Source organism: Macadamia integrifolia, chromosome 12, assembly GCF_013358625.1.
Source record: "Macadamia integrifolia cultivar HAES 741 chromosome 12, SCU_Mint_v3, whole genome shotgun sequence".
In the NCBI taxonomy this organism is placed as follows: domain Eukaryota; kingdom Viridiplantae; phylum Streptophyta; class Magnoliopsida; order Proteales; family Proteaceae; genus Macadamia; species Macadamia integrifolia.
Genome location: NC_056568.1, coordinates 26,785,596 through 26,803,575, shown reverse-complemented (window position 1 = coordinate 26,803,575; position 17,980 = coordinate 26,785,596). Strand labels below are relative to the sequence as shown.

The following is a 17,980-nucleotide window of genomic DNA, read 5'->3' as shown; positions in this document are numbered from 1 at the left end:
TTCAATGGACAATTCACTCTGATACCACTTAATGATGTCCAACACAAAGGTCCCTTCAAGGTGGGGAGGTCATTCCCGATATCATTTATCCGATAATCACGCACCACCCGACCAATGTGGGACTAGAACCCCTCTCATTTCTTGCCATTGAGTGCACTCACTACATGAAGGTAGACTACATCAAGAAATAGCAAAATAATCAACTGGACTATGTGATTCCTACAGATGTTTTTCCTTGTCCACTTGAATGTAGCAAAGATCAAATTGAAGATCCAATGGGGCCAAGATTCTCCATTTCCTCTCCTATATTTCCAGATTTATTTATTTATTTTTTGGGATGGTCCAGGCTATATTTCTGGCCACCACATATGGTCATTTTCTTGCATTCTAGTCCACCAACTTGGAACAAAAACGGCCTCTTATCCAAAGATCCCGAAAGATCCGGCCTGCGGCTACTTCTGGATATATAAGGGCCATTTTCACTTTTCAAAGGAACAATCAAACTGATGCGATCATCCCCTCCAATAAACAATAGCTACTTTCTCAGGCCTGCTTTACATGCACCATTCCCATGCGATGAATAATCCTTTTCAAGTCGATCCCACTGGGAGACACTTTTCAAGAACAATCCAACACCCTGAGTATGAAAGAAGCGCAGAGGAAAAATAAAGCTATCAGTCAATCTCAGGGCAATATAAAAAAGATGGTTGAACACAAAACTTGAGCCAAAAATATTTATTGGATTTTTGCTAACCTAACCAGAAGGTCCAGTAAATCTGTTTTGAACACGAGGTATGAAATAATGAAAAATATACACAATAAAGGAAGCTTACCCTCTTGACCTAGTAACAATGCCAGCCATTCCCCACTCCCCAAAAGAATAGAGAAAACAGAAAAATGGGAAAAATGCAAAAAAAGGCATTACCCTCCCCATACAATTTCTTCATCACTAGCTTTGCCGGCCCGTTTATGGCATGTGTATTGGAGTGTACAAGCATCCATGGGAACAACACCGGCACAAATGAATCAAGACTCTAAGCACATGGACATTCAGACATCTTTATGCAATGCCTTCCTACCCTTTGACGCGAACACCACCCTTATCTTTGTGCGTTTTTGAAGGGTGAATTGGGGCACGAGCATCATTAGCATTCTGCTTTTTACGCCTTGGAGCACCAACAGCAGCAGGATCCATCAATGGACCAGACCAAGTCTGTATTGACCCTTTGGGATATGATAGTACCGTGGAACTGAATGGAACATCAGGGTGATCAAATGAAGAATCAATGTGATTTGAAGAACCCAGGGGAAAACCAAGTGCACCATCCTGGTGGGGTGGAGGAAACTTTTCACTCTTGCTCTTAGCATTTGCATGCGAAATGAGACGCCGCCTCTGTTCGGGAATTAAACAGACAGTAGTTAAATTTAAACACCAAATCATCTGCATTTCTGATGATGAGATCATAGAAAATTAAATCACAGAAAATAATCACAATGTAGCAAACCATACTCAAAATAAAGCTCCATAAGCATCAAAAGAAGCTTGACACATACCCAAAAATATTGCATGAAGGGCATATGCAAAGACTTGTTTGTCTGGCACAGCAAAATTATAGGACTCAATTTGAAACAGTAAAATGTGGGTGATATTCATAATGCATGCTTTTAAAAGCCTCTCAAATTCCGCCACTACGAAGGCCAGTTCAACTCACCAAACATCATTCCAAGTAGTTGGTGTTCACAACACAAATCCTATGTTCCTTTGAATGAAACCTCTTCTGATTCTATCATATTCCAGTTTTGCAAAACGAATTATATTTGAAAGTCATGATCATCCACCAGATCTGATTACCATCCTTATTGGTCTCTCCAATCTTATTAATTAGTGGACTGACAAAAATCACCCAAGTCAACAGCTTCAGTTGTGAATCTTTCTAGTGTAAATTGAACTGATTTTCTGACGCCCTGGTCTCTTGTATTGATTTTTCTAGTGATCACTGTCTTTCAAAGTTCAATACCACAGCACACAATTTGACCCCATACTAATAGGTGAAACTTTGACCTTGCTTGCTATATAGTCCTATAGCCTTTTTCCTCTTTACATCCTCCATAAAGCTTCCACTTCAGAAAGTAGTTTCAATAAAACACTATAAGACCCCACTTATACTCACTCAGCTTATGTTTTTGCAATTTGATACTCTCTAAATATCCCCTGCTCCTAGAATTTTGCCATGTTTTAAAACAATATCTTTTGAATTTCCATTTTTTCTTTGTTCTTTTTTGATATATCTCTTAATGGCCATTTCAGTCTAATGATTTCCTACTAATCTAGTCCTTCGACAAATAATCACTGGTTTCCAGTCTTCAATGCCTTATTGAATACATCTAAAACCATAAATTTGTATAATTAGTAGTCTAAGAATAACGTCAAAATACTCACAGTTTGACCTTTCTACCATCCTCTTGAGTTAGAATTCAACTTACCGTAATTTTATCAACTTTTTACATGTCATCAAATGGTTCCATCTTCAAAATTATTTGGTTGCTATTACAACCATGTAAGCCACTGCAAAGTCTAAAACTGAACCTCCAGTCACATTCTTTCCCCTAGATCACACCCCCATCGTGATTTCCTACCTACCCCCTATTATCTTTCCCTGCTCCATTTCAGTCTACAGCAAAATAATATCAAATTATCAATAAATAACCTCACTCACAGAGATGTCACCTGTCTCCACCTGTTGATTGCGGAGATCAGGGATCAAAACCTGCCTCCTGTGGGATGGTTAAGTTGGGGGATTATGAGGTGGGTTATAGTGCGCTTGTATACCACACAGGCACAATCCACCACACACCCCCCCCCAAAAAAAAAAAAACTCTTAGAAGAATTGTTTGGATTAATTCATACATATTTTCCAAAAAATTATTATAATGGTACAAGTTTATTTCCTATAATCCCACCCCCATTCTCCAACCATTTACAACTCTATTCCTAATTATACACAATTATCTAATCCATTCCTATTATTGTTTTCTCTTCTGTACCAAAGTTTGGAGACCATGATCTGCTTATTTTTTTCCACTTTCCACCTGGTTTCCAGCAGAGTTGCATATTAACTCTCTTTCATGTCATTCTACCTATCAACTCTATTCTCACTGGTCAAGGTTCCAATATTCCAAGTCACTAGGTTAGTTTTGAATCAGGCATGCTTCTATACTATAACCACACTCATCATTGGCATGGGAACCTGTGGGAACTTACTTTTTCTATAATATCCCTTCACAAGTCTGCCTTGGCATTATTACCTCTACAGCAATGTCAGCGAAAACTGTACCATTAAGAAACAACAAACATGAGGAAGCTTGAAGTGGAGCAAAACACAAAGACAGTCCCATAAGTTGCAGTGGGACATTTTGGCTTCTGGCCTCCAGATGAGCCATTTAGGGTTGGTATCTAATTCACTAGATTAGGTTTGAAAATTACATATCATCTTTGATTATGTATATAGGAGAGCATTCCTTTGTGAGAGATAGTTTTCATCTTTCTTTCTGGTTTGGGGATGATTTCTTTCTCATTTTGCTTTATTATTGATGGGCTCTGTCTCTTGGCTTGGTACTTCTTCTCTCTTCTATTGTCCTTATAAATCCATTTCTTATCAAGAAAAAATTTAGGCTTACAACAATTTCTGAATAATGAATAGATCAGGCATGCAACCTGTGTGGAGCCAGCCTGCACCCAACCGTGATTTTTAGCCAGACTAAGCACAGGGTTTACCAACCTGCACGTTGAGCTAAGGGTCGAGGCCTTAGGCGTAGCCCAGCCCAAACCGATTACTGTTCTTAATTTTTTTGGTTAAATTAAATACCAATAGTTGGATATATATATATATATATATATATATAACAACTTAATAAAATAGAATATTAAACAAAATAACAAATACTGAAAATTATATGCTGAAATTCAGTCTTAGCTGGACCCAACAGTACCTAATTTTCAAACACAGTATCATCAAGCAGAGTAGATTTGAGCCCCAGCCAGATGGGCTGGGATAGGATTAAGAATATGTAGTCTTTGGCTGGGGCTAGAGTTGACACCAACCCAGTCCCGCCTGGCCGGAGTAGCACCTCTAGGACAGGTTTAAGTAGTTGGAAGTATGATTTAGTTGAAGTTGAAGGTGTAGGTATCGTAATTAATTATAAGTAGCTTAATGATTCATGGGTTTGGCAGAATTTCTGATTCCAGCCCACTGTTCACCAGTTGCTTTTAGCAAGTTCTTTCAATTTTGTGTCCCAGCAACTATATAAAGGGCTGTCAACCACCACCGCCGCTGCCACATTATACACCACCGCCACTGCCACTGCCACACTATACACCACCATATAGGGCTCGCTGACCTTTTGATAGTGCTCCCTATGGAGCTGAAAGAGGAGCCAAATTAGGTGTCCTTGATTTCTACAGAGACAATAATCCAGAGCATTATCTAGATAGGAGTCATAGTTTGGAGATCTTCAGATGGTATGGGATGACTGAGGCCAGAAAGATTCTATTTCAAGAGGCTAAATTGAAGGGCAAGCACGAGTTTGCTGGATCAAGCAGCAACAGCAACAACAGCAGCAAAATCAGACTCAAGGCATCAGGTTAGTCACTAATTGGGCTGAGATGACTAATAAGCAAAGCCATTAAACCGAGATTCTTGCCGGCCCCCAACTACAAGCAACGTATGCACCTCAAGTTCGCACAACTGAGACAGGATAACATGACAGTTAAGGAGTATGCGGCCAGATTTTATTACTTAGCCGCTCGATCTGATTTTGAGTGGAATGAGGAGGTATTGGTGGCACAAGTTCACAATGGCTCGCATCCTCATATCAGTGCTACAGTGCTACACTAGCATCCAATAGATTGTCTATAATAGAGGACACAATACAAGTAGCATCAGGTAGACACTTTTCCTAGGGGTGATAGTTCCAGTCAACAACATTCTTCTCCCCAGGTAAAGTTATTCAGCAAGCCACAGGCTAGAGGCTCATCTATGACGTCTTCACAACCAAACAAGCTAACAAGGTCGGAGGATGAAAATTGGTGCCCAACAATATCTTCCAAACCTAAGTGAAGTGCAGACAACCAATTATGTAGCATGGTGATTGATGGAGATATTTGCACTAATATCACCTCTGAAGATGTTGCTCGTAAACATGAGTTGCAAATAGAGCCACATCCAAATCCCCTACAAAATTGCATAGGTGAACGACACGAATCTCAAGATTATTGATAGGTGTGTTTGCCCACATACTTATTAGTGGGTTCGTGAATACAGTACAATGTAACGTCCTCCCTTTGAAGCATAGATCAAGATCTTGGTTTCAAACCTAATTTCTATCAGGCCCGAAACCAAGACGTGTCGGATCTCATTTTGATGTCTTGACCCTGGGCCTTCACTGGGTTTCGTTTTTCCCATGCTCGAAACCAAGACAACTAGGAGAACTCTGTCAGTTTTGACCAAGATTTATTTCCATGCTCTAAAGGTGTGTCATATTCTTCTTGGACTGCCGTGGTATTTGATACAAAGGCGAAACACTGTGGATATGCAAATATGTTATCGTTGGTCCTCATCCAAACTCAACGAAGTCAAGTTCTATTCTGAGGAGAGTTGATGAAATGTCTCCAGAGTGGTTGGACTGATATGACAGGATTGGAAACCCAAACCCAAACGGAACCGAGCTAACTTGGGGTTTTGGTCTAAGAAATGCTGGTAGCGTCTTTTTTGATTGTTTTGGGGTTAATCTTGTAATTTTATTTTATTTTGTTTGGGATTAAATTAAGTAGGAAATAGAAGATAGAGTTTGAGCTCAAATTAGTCCAACAATAAAGGAACAAATGTTGCGACCTGGTGGTCTAGTGGTCGAAACAGCCTCTCGACATTCTTGCGGTAAGGCTGCATAGTTCTCACCCCCCCTAGACTTCGCACATGCGGGAGCCTCGTGCATCGGGTAAGTCCCTGATATATTGGGATGTACTCATCAACTAAACAGATTGGACAGATTGGACTAGAGAAGACTATTGAGTTTGCTTCTGTGGGTGTGCCATGACTGCTGGTTGCAAGGTTTTCTCCCTCTCCCCTCTTTTGACCAACTCCTTATCATTCTTGATGAGTTTTCTTCCTTATTACATTATTCTCCTCTGGTTTTCCCCTCCTCTTCCTTCTTCTGTTACTTCTTATTCTTCTTTTATTCTTTTCGCCTATCATATTACTGTTCTGTTTGCTTTCTGTTCCTGCAACAGGCAGTAATACTGGATGTGAAGAGTTGCTTCGAACTCTCTAGTGGGTAATCGGTTTGACCAGAAATTTGGGGATTGGATTATTACCTTAGGGCTACTCATCTGGCTGAACCAAAGATCCAAACTTCGTTGTAGCTGTGAACTTCATGCCTTTGGTCAGATCTGGTTCCTTTACTTACCACAGGTTTATTTTCAGTCCTCAACTACCTCTCTTCTGTTCATCATTTAGATTGCTATTGGTGTGCATTCAAGAGATATTGACTGTTGGAGCCAAGTAGCCAACAGAGAAGCTACAAAGGAGTTCTCTCTTACAAAGTGCCACTGTTTGGCACCTCTGGTCTTGGGTTAGAAATTGAAGACAGTACGCCCATATGGTTAATTACAAGACTGTCACCCGCTACTAAGCCTAGGAATATTTGCTATTTTGCCATTATACACTTAAATTGAGTTTCCTATTATTCTATTGGGCCCACAGCAAACTCAAATAGGGTTTTTGAACCCCAGGACTGCACCAATAACCGAATGTCTGGCTATGGTAATTTAAATCTCACCCCAGATGCTCGCATCCTCAATAATCATTATTAGTTAAAACTATCTTCCACACATTCTTTTCTCAGAAAAATAAAATCATAAAGCCAACAGTATTTGTTTCTTCAACAAATCCACAGAGATATTTACCAAACCATAACATAAAGATAAAAAAGAAATGACAGTTGGAAAAAACAGTATAGCTGACATACATCAAGATTGGCTTGAAGCTCAGCATTGGCTTCTGGAGCAGGATATGCTCTGACAGCTCTATCTCGTGCACGGGTTTTCTTCACACCATCACCATTGCCTTTGGCAGCAGCTCTCAACCTAAACAACATTGATCCTAGAATCAGGTCACTGTTCATAAAAACAAGCATAAGTAGTGTACGTATCAATTCATGCAATCCTGCGAAAGGCCAAGAGCCTGGAGAATGCAACCCCAAAGAGAAGCCCTCAATATAGGTCTTTACTTCACCTCCCCACAGATACATGTCATGATGCTCTTAAAAACCTATATGCAATGATAGACCATGTAACTGAGGCATATTTCCTCATATGAACAGAAATTTTATTTAGAAAATATGGAATGCAATGGTTAATCCCCCGGGGGGGGGGGGGATCACTTTCATGAGATACAACCAGCACTTTCCATTTATTCATAATTATTCAAAATATTCAATTTCATGTTTCAGATATAGAATGGAATTTATCAAATAACAAAGAGTATCCACATCTATTCCCACCCATGAGAAATAATTCAACTGGAAGCATATATTAAATTATATTAAGAAAAGCGTTTTCCCCCATTCTGTTTCAAAGTACCATTATGAGGTGAAGGGAATGCTAGAAGGTAATGTGCAACCTAGAAATAATCCAGAACAAGTAATCTAAAAGGATTTGATTACTTGGAGCGTAGCAAAGAAAAAGGGCCATAGAAGGAGCAAATTTTAAAGTTAACATAACATATTGGGGATTCGATGATGCGCATTAATAGATACAACCAAGATCAGGAAAACAACCACCTTGGTCAAGTAAAGTAAATGACAAAGCATCAGTATGGGAAAAAGCTAACTGCAATCGAATCTCAAAATTTGATAATCATGTCAGGCAAATAGATATCACAAATGAATTAGAAAGCAACTAGTCAGTTCCAAGGGAAAGCTTTATCCAAAAAAAGCTATCATTATATATCGAGAAATAAAAAGAAACATTAGAGCCACATTATATAAGTTTTAGCCTATATATTGCATGGCGAATTTTTAAGACACTTTCTCTTTGGATTTTGTACACCACTAACCTTCTAGCTTCTTCATCCCGCAGTTTAGCATCCATCTCCTTGCTTGGAGGATATTTTGGAAGGCTTGAAGGGTCACATGCATAAGGTTTGGTTGTGAAGAACTACAAAACAAAAAACAAGTGGGTCACTGAAGGGACAATATTCACAGAAAACACAGTAGAATGGGATTTGAAATTCATATCATCATTTTGACTGGATTTCAAGAACAAATCTCTGTCAACGTAGAGATGGAACTCAGTTTCCTCATTTGAACCACAGAGATATAACTTTAAGTCAAATATTATATTAGCAGAAGCAGAATCCAGTCATACAACCAGGTTTGTTTTCATTATTTTGTGTTATTTCTGACTAAAAGCACAATTTCCAGGAAAATCAAAACACGACAGTTCACAACTCCCAGAAAAGCAGTAACTATGCTGAGAATCCCTTCCAATATTGTTTCTATACTACCACCTGACCTGCAGGAATGGAATCACCACCACACCCAACTTGTTGATTCACCACAACAGAGTTGTCTCTGCATCACCACAATGACAAGTTCTGAATCACCACAGAACACTCAAAAGGCATAAGCCAAGGTTTCATTCATTCCATCCCCTCCTCCATTATAGTAGTACAATGCTTAAATAAAAGAACAAAAACAAAGAAATAGAAACTTAATCAACTCTAATCAAAATAGTCAAACCAAATATAATCAAATCTTCAGCCAAAGGACCTCTGCTCTTCATCAATTTCTAGATGCGCAGACCATATTATAGATTTATAGGTGGGCCACATAGGCCTGATTTTAAATTGAACCATGGGGTTAGTAGAGGCATGACTGGGCCGGGCCTTCTTCTTTCTATGCTGACCTTGTACTGCATAAAAAAATTAGCAAGAGCGACTTACAATTTAATAGGTTTCAGTTTTTAAGGATGAAATAACAGGGAATATTCTGCTCAGAGTTATGCATGAATCGATCCCGAACCCCCCCCCCCCAAACCACCACCACAAAGGGTTTGGTCAAATTAACTCTGCTGGCGTCTCCTTCCTTGGCAACCCTAGCACCTCAGGCATAGGTGGGTTTCTAAGAGATATCTCCATTCTGCATGTATATTCTGGACCAACTGTTGAGGTGACTCTGTTAAGGACAAAATACTTTTGCTTTGCACTGGTCTAAAGCTGGCAAATAGAGAAAATCACATATTTCATGGTAGAAGGCGATTTGGCGAGGTGATTGGCTTGTCCAGAGAAAGATGGCATGTGCAAATGGAATTCTTCCTTCTTTTCTAGTGGGTAAATATATCTTTTTGATACAGTGTATGAGCCTGGGAGCCATGTGGATTTTCTCACATTGCTCATCAGATTTGTCATTTGATCTCCCACATTTCGGTCTCATTTCACTGGGGTCTATGATCATCTAATCAAGCAGCCGATGTTCCTGCTTGGCAACGTGTTGTTAGGCCAAGAATTTGTTGGAGTTTGTGTTGGTTCAGCTCTTATAGTCTCTTTTTATGGTTACTGGCTAAGGAGATTCTGATCCTTCCCTCGTTATTGCTGTACACTATTCTATTTCTATCAATAAATTTAGGGAAGGGGTTTGCTGCTAGGCTGCATGACACCAGCACCATCAAGGGGAGCCAATGGAAGAGCGCGCACGGGCATCCAAGGGGAGGGACAGGGTTGTCATTTCACTGCCCCATGTGAGAGGGTGCAAGAGGATGCTACCGAGCAGCATTCTTTTTCGCATAAATTTATTACTTACCCAAGAAAGGAAAAATGAGGAGGGGAGAAAACTTCCTACAAGATCCTCCAAAGAATCTATTTGCAATAAAGTACCAGGCTCCATCCATCAACATACACACCAGAGTGGGTTATCTAAGCCCAAATATTGCAGGATCAATTTTAAGTACCTGGGACCTCAAATCTATCACTGAGGAGAATTGAGTGCAAAAGAATCAAATCTGGCCTATACGAGAGATGAATTTGTTGGTTTCCACAACCTTCATTAGTGGCTCGACTTCCCTTAGTTCAAGAATCCAAAAAAATTTCACCAATATTCTGTGGCAGTTTTTTGGATATTTTTAATTGAACCCAAGGCACTGGAGAGGCACCTAGGTGACAAGGCACATGCCTAGGGTGCAATATGAATATAAATATATATATATATATATAATATAACCAATGATAAGTTTATACAATTATGCTTATATGCAACATGAAGCTATATCAATGCAATATGATATAATTACACTAGTAATGTATATAGAGAGTGGACCTCGGTGCAACCGCAAGATTGCTCCATTGCAACCTAGTGGGAACGGGTTCGAGTCGGGAAACACCTCTCCGAGAAGCAGGGGTAAGGCTGCATAAATTATGACCCTCCCCAGACCCACAGTGGCAGGAGCCTCATGCACACCTTTCTATATATATAACATAAAATAAACAAAGTATAAGATATTATATAAGCATATTGAACAATGAACATAAATCTGCGTAAACTCGTGTAGTGTCAACAAGGCATGTTGTCACCTTGGACCCAAGAAAGACCCTAGATGGCTAAGCATTGCCTTCCCACAGCACATAGATGTATGCACTACACACTCCAATAATGGAACATATGCTTCCAGACCATACATATGGGTCATGATCAAACAAGTCTCTTGCAAGGTATCCCCCACCCAACCCCCCCACCCAAAAAAAAAAAAGTCTCTTGCATTCCCATCAAGACCAGGACAAAAACAAATGAACTACAGAAATTTGGAAAATACAAACATTCATAATCGACTTTCCAACAGCTCAAAGATTAATCAAGGAAAACATGCAGTTACACCACAAGATATGTGATTGACACAGCCTAGCTTACAGAAAGGGAGATACTACAAAACTATCCATGCTAGATGCTGTTTTGCAGCATCACCATAATAGAAAAGCAAACTAAGAAGTAAATGAAACAAAATGGAAACTTACCTCACTCTGCAATGCATCCGTGGCAGTTAACCGTTCAGCCGGGTCAATTGCAAGAAGAGTTTCAATTAGAGGGAGAGATGATGGTGGAAAGTCCTTAAAAGTCTCTGCTATACATCTTTTGTATGGTTGTTGGGGCTTAAATATGGTTGCATGGGGCAACTTTGACTTTTTCCAATACTCGTCAGAAGGAGAGCCACATAGCTTGAAAATTTTGTGCAGTTGCTCGACCTAAATATCAGAAGAGAAAAGGTCAATGACAATTAAGATATTAATAGTATCCTCAATCTACAGATAAATGCTAACATCAAGGAAAGAAGCACATTCATTACAAACAAGACACAAAACCCAGTGCTGGTTGTCAAAAGCATTGAGCTCCAAGTCCAACAATAATGACTTTAGATCTTCTTATCATATAACATACATTTGAAACAATAAATACATAACCCTGCATTGACTGATTAACTTGATTATTTACTCGAAGATCAAAATCCAGATAAAGAGTTGTCAATAATTTGTTTCCTCCAATGTAACACGAAAATTATGTGGAAGGATTCTTGCACATTTCATTTTTATGGTCAGACTTCAATGGTTCCTTCGAGTTGTGCCTGTCACAACTCAATCGTGAAAAAGAAAAAAGAAAAGATAAAACTTTTTATTTAATTGTTCCCCCATCTCATCAAGGTTGCACGGCTCTTTTGGATATCTTCTCCGTTGAGCATGATTCTGCCAAGTTTAGTGTGTGATATGCACTACTAGGCATATCACACAATAATTGGGGTATGCTTTTATTTTTTTTGGGTAACAAATGAAGAACGCAATAAGAAGATAAGTTAGTAGAAACACGGATTTTTTTTTTTTTTTTCAAGAGGGGAGGTGGGTGGTTACTGGGGAGAGGAGTGTCCTCTAAAATCAAAAACATAGACCAATACAACTTCAAGTCTCCCAACATGGAGTTGCAACATCTAATACCTCCCAATGTGATTCGAAAAGGAACTTTTGGAAAATATAGGATATAGAATTATAAAAACACACTACCGTTTGAGGTAGTGCAAGCACCAAAATTACCTCTGTACGCCCTGGCATGATCGGCTTCCCAGCCAACAGCTCAGCTAGAATGCAGCCTGCACTCCAGAGATCCACACCTACACCATAATCAGTAGCCCCTAGAAGAAGTTCAGGTGGTCGATACCACAGTGTGACGACCCGACTAGTCATGGGGTGCTTGTGGTTGGGATCAAAGAAAGATGCCAGCCCAAAATCAGCTATTTTAAGTACTCCTCCATCGTCAATAAGGAGATTGGACCCTTTAATGTCACGGTGTAATACACCACGGTTGTGACAGTGCTCAAGTCCTGACAATAGCTGGTGCATATAGCATTTCACCTGCCATTCCAGATGACACAAAGTAAGCAAACAGAGGGTATGGCAGTAACAAAACCATCACAACTAAGGATCAAAGCAAATGCAGGATGTACAGTAGTATTATCTCCTTCAAGAAAAGAGAAGCAAACCTGCGGTTCTGTGAACTTGATTCCTTGGCTTGCAGCGAGACCAGCCAAATCATGGTCCATGTATTCAAATACAAGGTACAAACTACAGGACATCCTTGATGTCACCAAACCCTCCAACTTCACAACATTAGGATGATCAAGTCGCCGAAGGATTAGAATTTCTCTAGCCATAAACTTCACACTTTCAGGCTCCAGATTGTCGAACCTGACCTTCTTTAGTGCAACAATTTTCCCCGTCAAATTATCTCTAGCTTTGTATACGTTGCTATAAGTTCCTTGCCCAATCTAAGAAATCGAAGAATCAGGCAAAACAATTAGAAACAAGACCAGATGATTTTCAGTTTTATTTTTTTCTTGGGAGAAGACTGGGGACAGCAACTGACTTACCTTATCCAGCTTTTCGAAGGTATCAGCCCGACGAGGAGTCCAACCCTTAATCGCCTCGCCAGCAACAGCAGAGAGCCAAGATGGCCACCCAGCAGCGACCTGCTCCCCATGCACATGCTTAGGTGGGTTACCGAGTCTCGGATTAGGTTTCGACCTTCTCCTTTCTCCACGTGATCGGTGACTCCCATCCTGCTTCTCCTCTTGCTGGTTCTCCCCGTTCTGAACCTCAGTGGTCTCGATCTTTGACACCGTAACCTGCAATTTCCTCCCCGATGGAACAGACAAGTTCCTTTCCTTCTCCTGCTCAACCTCCTTCTCCTTCTCCTTCTCCCTCACCTCCGAACCAACCCCGGACGAAACCGCTCTTCCAAACACACACCCCATTTCTCTTATACCGAACCCTCATGTCTCAACATATTCCACTCTCGTCCCCCCCATCCATTCCGTCCCGAACATCCCCCAACCACCTCCTCATCCAACTCAGAACCCTATAGATCTGCTCCGATCGTCCAAATCATACTGAAGCTAAAAAGAAGAAGGCGCGAACCATAAACCCTAATCCAGTAACCCCAAACTTTTCTCCGACAAAGCAAAATCTGTAATCATTCGAAGTTGCCACGATTAATGGCAGTCAACAACCAGCTAAGCCCCAAAAAAAAAAAAAAAAAAAAGGAAAGGCTCAACAGTAATCTAAAAAATAAAAATAAAACTAACTTTCTGGTGATTGACGATCCGCCATTAAAGTTGCAGACTAAGCCTGTGAGAGATAGAGCTGCTTCGTTCGATCTCAGTCTCGTCTCACTAGATCTTCTCTCACCAAAAGAAAGAAATCCAAGCTGTCTTCCTAACTCTTTCTGCGTGGTCTCCGCTTTTTTGACTCTCCCACAAACGGATAGAGACGATTAGACGAAATATATTGTTTTTGTTTCCCCGAATTCCGATATTCTCACTTCTCAATCCTCGATCTCCAGTCAAATCAAAGCACAGATCTCTCTCTCTCTCTCTCTCTCTCTCTCTCTCTCTCTCTCTCTCTCTCCCTCTCTCTCTCTCTTTTCTCTCCCTTCCAAATCACACCCCATGACCACTCGTATATTTCGCTCACGGCCGACCTGTACTCGACCACTTGGCCATGCCATGTCATCCAAAACTCAGTTGAGAATTACGAAAGTGCCATTCCACGTATGGCCTAAGTGGCATAAAATCATTGGTGGAATGAAGGGCCACAGCTCTAACGAAGATGAACGTAGTGGACCCCACCACCATGGAAACCGACAAAGGGGCAGAACGTGGTGATGTGGAAAGATGAATGTTGTCATATCGATTTTCTGATTATAAATTTAGGAGACCTTTCAATCTTACTTTTCTTCCCACTTCAAAATTTTTTAATAAAAAAAAAAAAAATTAATAAATAGAAGACGGTGTGGTTTCTACATCTACACATAGTGAGGGACGAAATGACCATTTTACCCCCATAAAAATGAAAATCCTTCAAATAATACAAGGGGGACCATAGTATATGCAATATGAATTAAGATCGCCTTTTTTCCTACAAAATTATAATAAACCATTTATGGATTAAATGACCACATTGCCCCCCTACAAAATGAAAAATCCCTCCTTATGATGCCCTTATATGTCTTGTCATTGGCCATGTGCAGGTGTAGGCGAACTTCTTCTCTTCGGCTATTTCAATTTGGAATTAGACATGACTAATGTTAATTCTGATTGTTCAAGAGTGATCTTTTTAGGGTTTTTGAGACCAGATCGTTGGCTTAAAAATGAGGAGCCAAATCTAAGGCTTCGGAACCAATTCAATTTGATCCATATTGAAATCGATAAGGATTAATCCAATCCCTAATTTCAAGTTTCAAACTCTTTATCGTTATCATTTAAGAACAATCCTTTATCTTGACAGCCCAATAATGCTTATCCTTACAAAAAAATTTGTAAAAGAGTTCACATGACTGTTTAAAAACCAAAATGAATCAAATGAATTGATCGATTCGAATCAATAAAACCCCAATTCCTGCCATTTCTGAGTGGCTAATCCACACTGGGTGTATGGTTCATTGATCAGATCAGTTTTGACTGATCCAAAACAAATTCAATTTGACCCCATTAAGATATTAGTTCACTTAATTAAAGCCATATTAGCAATGCCACCAGTGTGGGGTGACTTTCCTACACCACCCCAATCATATTATGAAAAATTATCTATCAACGAAAAAACTCACATAATCAACAAGGTGAGATACAGAGATAGCGTGTTGATTTAAGAGTCTCGTATGGTCTTTTTTTCTGGTAGAAAAGAGTCTCGTACAGTCAAGATGTAAGAAAACATGGGAAAAGATCCACACATTGTCCTAGTGGTACTTCTTTCCTCATAATTATATATGAGGCTGGTTTAATAAGCAATTAAAGGTGGGTTTGGATGTTGATGTACCAACTACTTCATTTAATTATCATTCTCATTGTACTTAACGATCACACACGAATGCACCATATAAAATGGAAACATTTTAATGTGAGAATTAGTAACATTAGGTCAGGTAAGTCATCTAAAAAAGGCATACAAATTTCTTATTAAAAAAAAAGGGAAAAATATTAATGAAGAAATATATTTGGTCCTAATGTCACAATAACTTATTGTTATGATATGGTTGGACCACTTATTAGGAGACGTGTTTGGTAGGAAGAAGATCAAGAGTCAAGACCAAATTTCATTAAAGGTCTCTTAAGCTATGCATTTAATTTGTTTGGTCAAAAGTCAACCTAATTGTGTGATCACATAAACAGTTTTAAATATCTTACGGAGTTGTTTTAAAAAGCACACATAAGATAATATATTTTAGTTTTCGTTTTTAATTAAACATTTATCTGAACGTTATTATGTCCAAATACATTATACGAGAGTAAATTTATCATATTTATACGCAATAATGCCAGGAAGAATGTGGTTTTAGATTTTTAGTGTTTAGCTTAAGTTTTGTGGACCTTCAAAATCCAAAATCGTGATCCAAATTGGTCCAACCAATCTTGATTTGGACCAGATTGAAATCCATGAAGAATTGATAAAGATCATGCCCTAACCCTAGTTCTTGAAAAGGAATCAGACAAAACTGGGATCAACCTCAGCCAATTCCAACCTAATCCAGTTTTTGAAACCCTATTGTTGGAACCCTTATTTCTTATTTACTAATGACGTAAAACTTTATTCTTTAGATGTTCTGTGGATTTTCCAATCATCAAAGTGCTTCATTAAGTATGGAATGGTGATTACTTAAGTTTTTATTTCTACAAAATAACATAATTTTGATTAAGATTTGTTTCATTAACTTACCACATACAAAAATGATCGTTTGATTAGTTGGTTGACGTCTTGTCAATTATATGTAGACTCCTGAGAGGTCATGGTTTTGATTCTCCCCTTTTCACCTTCTGCAATAAGGCATTCCTCCCCTGAGTTCACATCCTCTATAACGAATGATGATGTGCAATAAGTATCGCACAATTGAATTCATATGGGCATGCGTTTCAAGGGGCCCCCAACCACCCAATGCTCACTCAATGATACAGCGGTTGGTGAAGATTTTTCACACTTCCTCCTTCCTCCCCACTCCCCACTCCCCACTCCCCACTCCCCACTCTCTCTCTCTCTCTCTCTCTCTCTCTCTCTCTCTCTCTCTCTCTTGGTGATGTAGCTAAAAGCCTATAGCAAATGCAGTCCGTAGTTAACAATATGGTCCCTTCCTCTCATGCTTTGAATAAGGGTATCCCCAATAGTGGGCCACCCTACACCCAATAAAATAAAATAAATAACTATATGTGATGCTTTTTGTTTTGGATTGATAGAAAAGACTTGCCATTGGATGCCATTACTATATCATGGGAATGTCAATGGGCCCCATACAACATGCAATACATACAATACACGCGACATATGAATAATTAATATTCAATGTCTTACCAAAAAACACAGACAGTAACATTCAATGCATGCAAATAACACCACGGAATCTAATTATTTATTTTGTAGTCACAATCGCCTCAACGTTTAACTTATGTATCTTGAAAAATTAAATTGGGTTCTTATTATTAAGAATTCAAACAAAATTTTATATTTTATTACCTAAAATTGTTAGTTCATAATCATTGTAACCGTTGTGTCGTTGTAGTGAGCATTCAATGGCTAAGAGTACCTAGATCATTGTTAGTCAAAACATGAACGGCAAAAAAATAGAGATGTACGGTATGGGTTTTAAACAAATAAAAACAACAAATGGCACGGTAAAAAAAAAGTAAAAAAAAGGGAATGGCAAACGGATGGAAACGAATGGTACAAGTAACAGTATACTCATGTAATTTGAGAGATTATTATCTGTATACCTGCATCTAAAGTTCTAAAGTACAGCAACATCAAACATTCATGCATATATCATCCAAAATATAACATCTAATGTAAATTCTAAATTAAAAATTAATGCACCATAATTAAAAAAAAAAATGTCCAAATATAAAAAAACTCCTTACATGTCATCCAAGATGTCTAAACAATTGAATGGAAGTTCACCTCCTGAAGAGAGAAGGTGAGTAGCGAGCTTAGCAGTTTAGCACTTCAGCGGCTAAGTTCAACAGAATCAACACTTTAGTTCACTTAGGAGAGGAGTAGAAGATGAGAGGATGGGAACTTGGGCTGGGCGGGTGGGGAAAAAGTGAAAAAAAAAATAATAATAAAATAAAATACAAATTTAATGAATATGACAAATTTCAATTTTACCCTTAAAATATGGGTAGGAGTTTAAAACGGCCGTTTAAAAGGATTTTCTAGTTGTTCCCTTTTTTTCCCACGTTGTATAGTAGCATACGAGAAAACAAGTTTTAAATGTACAAAAGGGCAACCGCGTTTTAAACGCGTTTTTGCTAACAGTGACCCAGACACACACCCTAAGGGGTAGGGGTATCAATTGGACGATTTGGTTTTGGTCGGGTTAAATCGGTTTCAATCTAGGAATGAGGGAGACC

The 17,980-nt window shown here is 39.1% G+C and overlaps 1 protein-coding gene across 1 annotated transcript; it reads right to left on the bottom strand.

Annotated features, from left to right (window-relative positions):
* Positions 1-720: 720 nt before the first annotated feature.
* LOC122057851 (probable serine/threonine-protein kinase At1g54610) lies at positions 721-13,990 on the bottom strand. Its single transcript, XM_042620175.1, has 8 exons — positions 13,673-13,990; positions 12,959-13,554; positions 12,572-12,856; positions 12,126-12,443; positions 11,061-11,288; positions 8,112-8,212; positions 7,024-7,141; positions 721-1,393 (listed from the first exon to the last, which is right to left on the bottom strand). The coding sequence occupies exons 2-8, from the start codon at positions 13,340-13,342 to the stop codon at positions 1,076-1,078; spliced, it is 1,752 nt and encodes a 583-aa protein (XP_042476109.1). The 5' UTR covers positions 13,343-13,554; positions 13,673-13,990; the 3' UTR covers positions 721-1,075.
* Between the last annotated feature and the right edge of the window lie 3,990 nt (positions 13,991-17,980).

What these genes read in the sequence shown, in the direction of transcription:
- LOC122057851 (XM_042620175.1), bottom strand. Translation starts at nt 13,342, where the DNA reads ATGGGGTGTGTGTTTGGAAGAGCGGTTTCGTCCGGGGTTGGTTCGGAG. An exon ending in TCATGCCAGGGCGTACAGAG is followed by an intron (nt 11,289 to 12,125) that starts GTAATTTTGGTG and finishes TCTGATATTTAG; the next exon opens with GTCGAGCAACTGCACAAAAT. An exon ending in AGCTTCAAGCCAATCTTGAT is followed by an intron (nt 1,394 to 7,023) that starts GTATGTCAGCTA and finishes ATTCCCGAACAG; the next exon opens with AGGCGGCGTCTCATTTCGCA.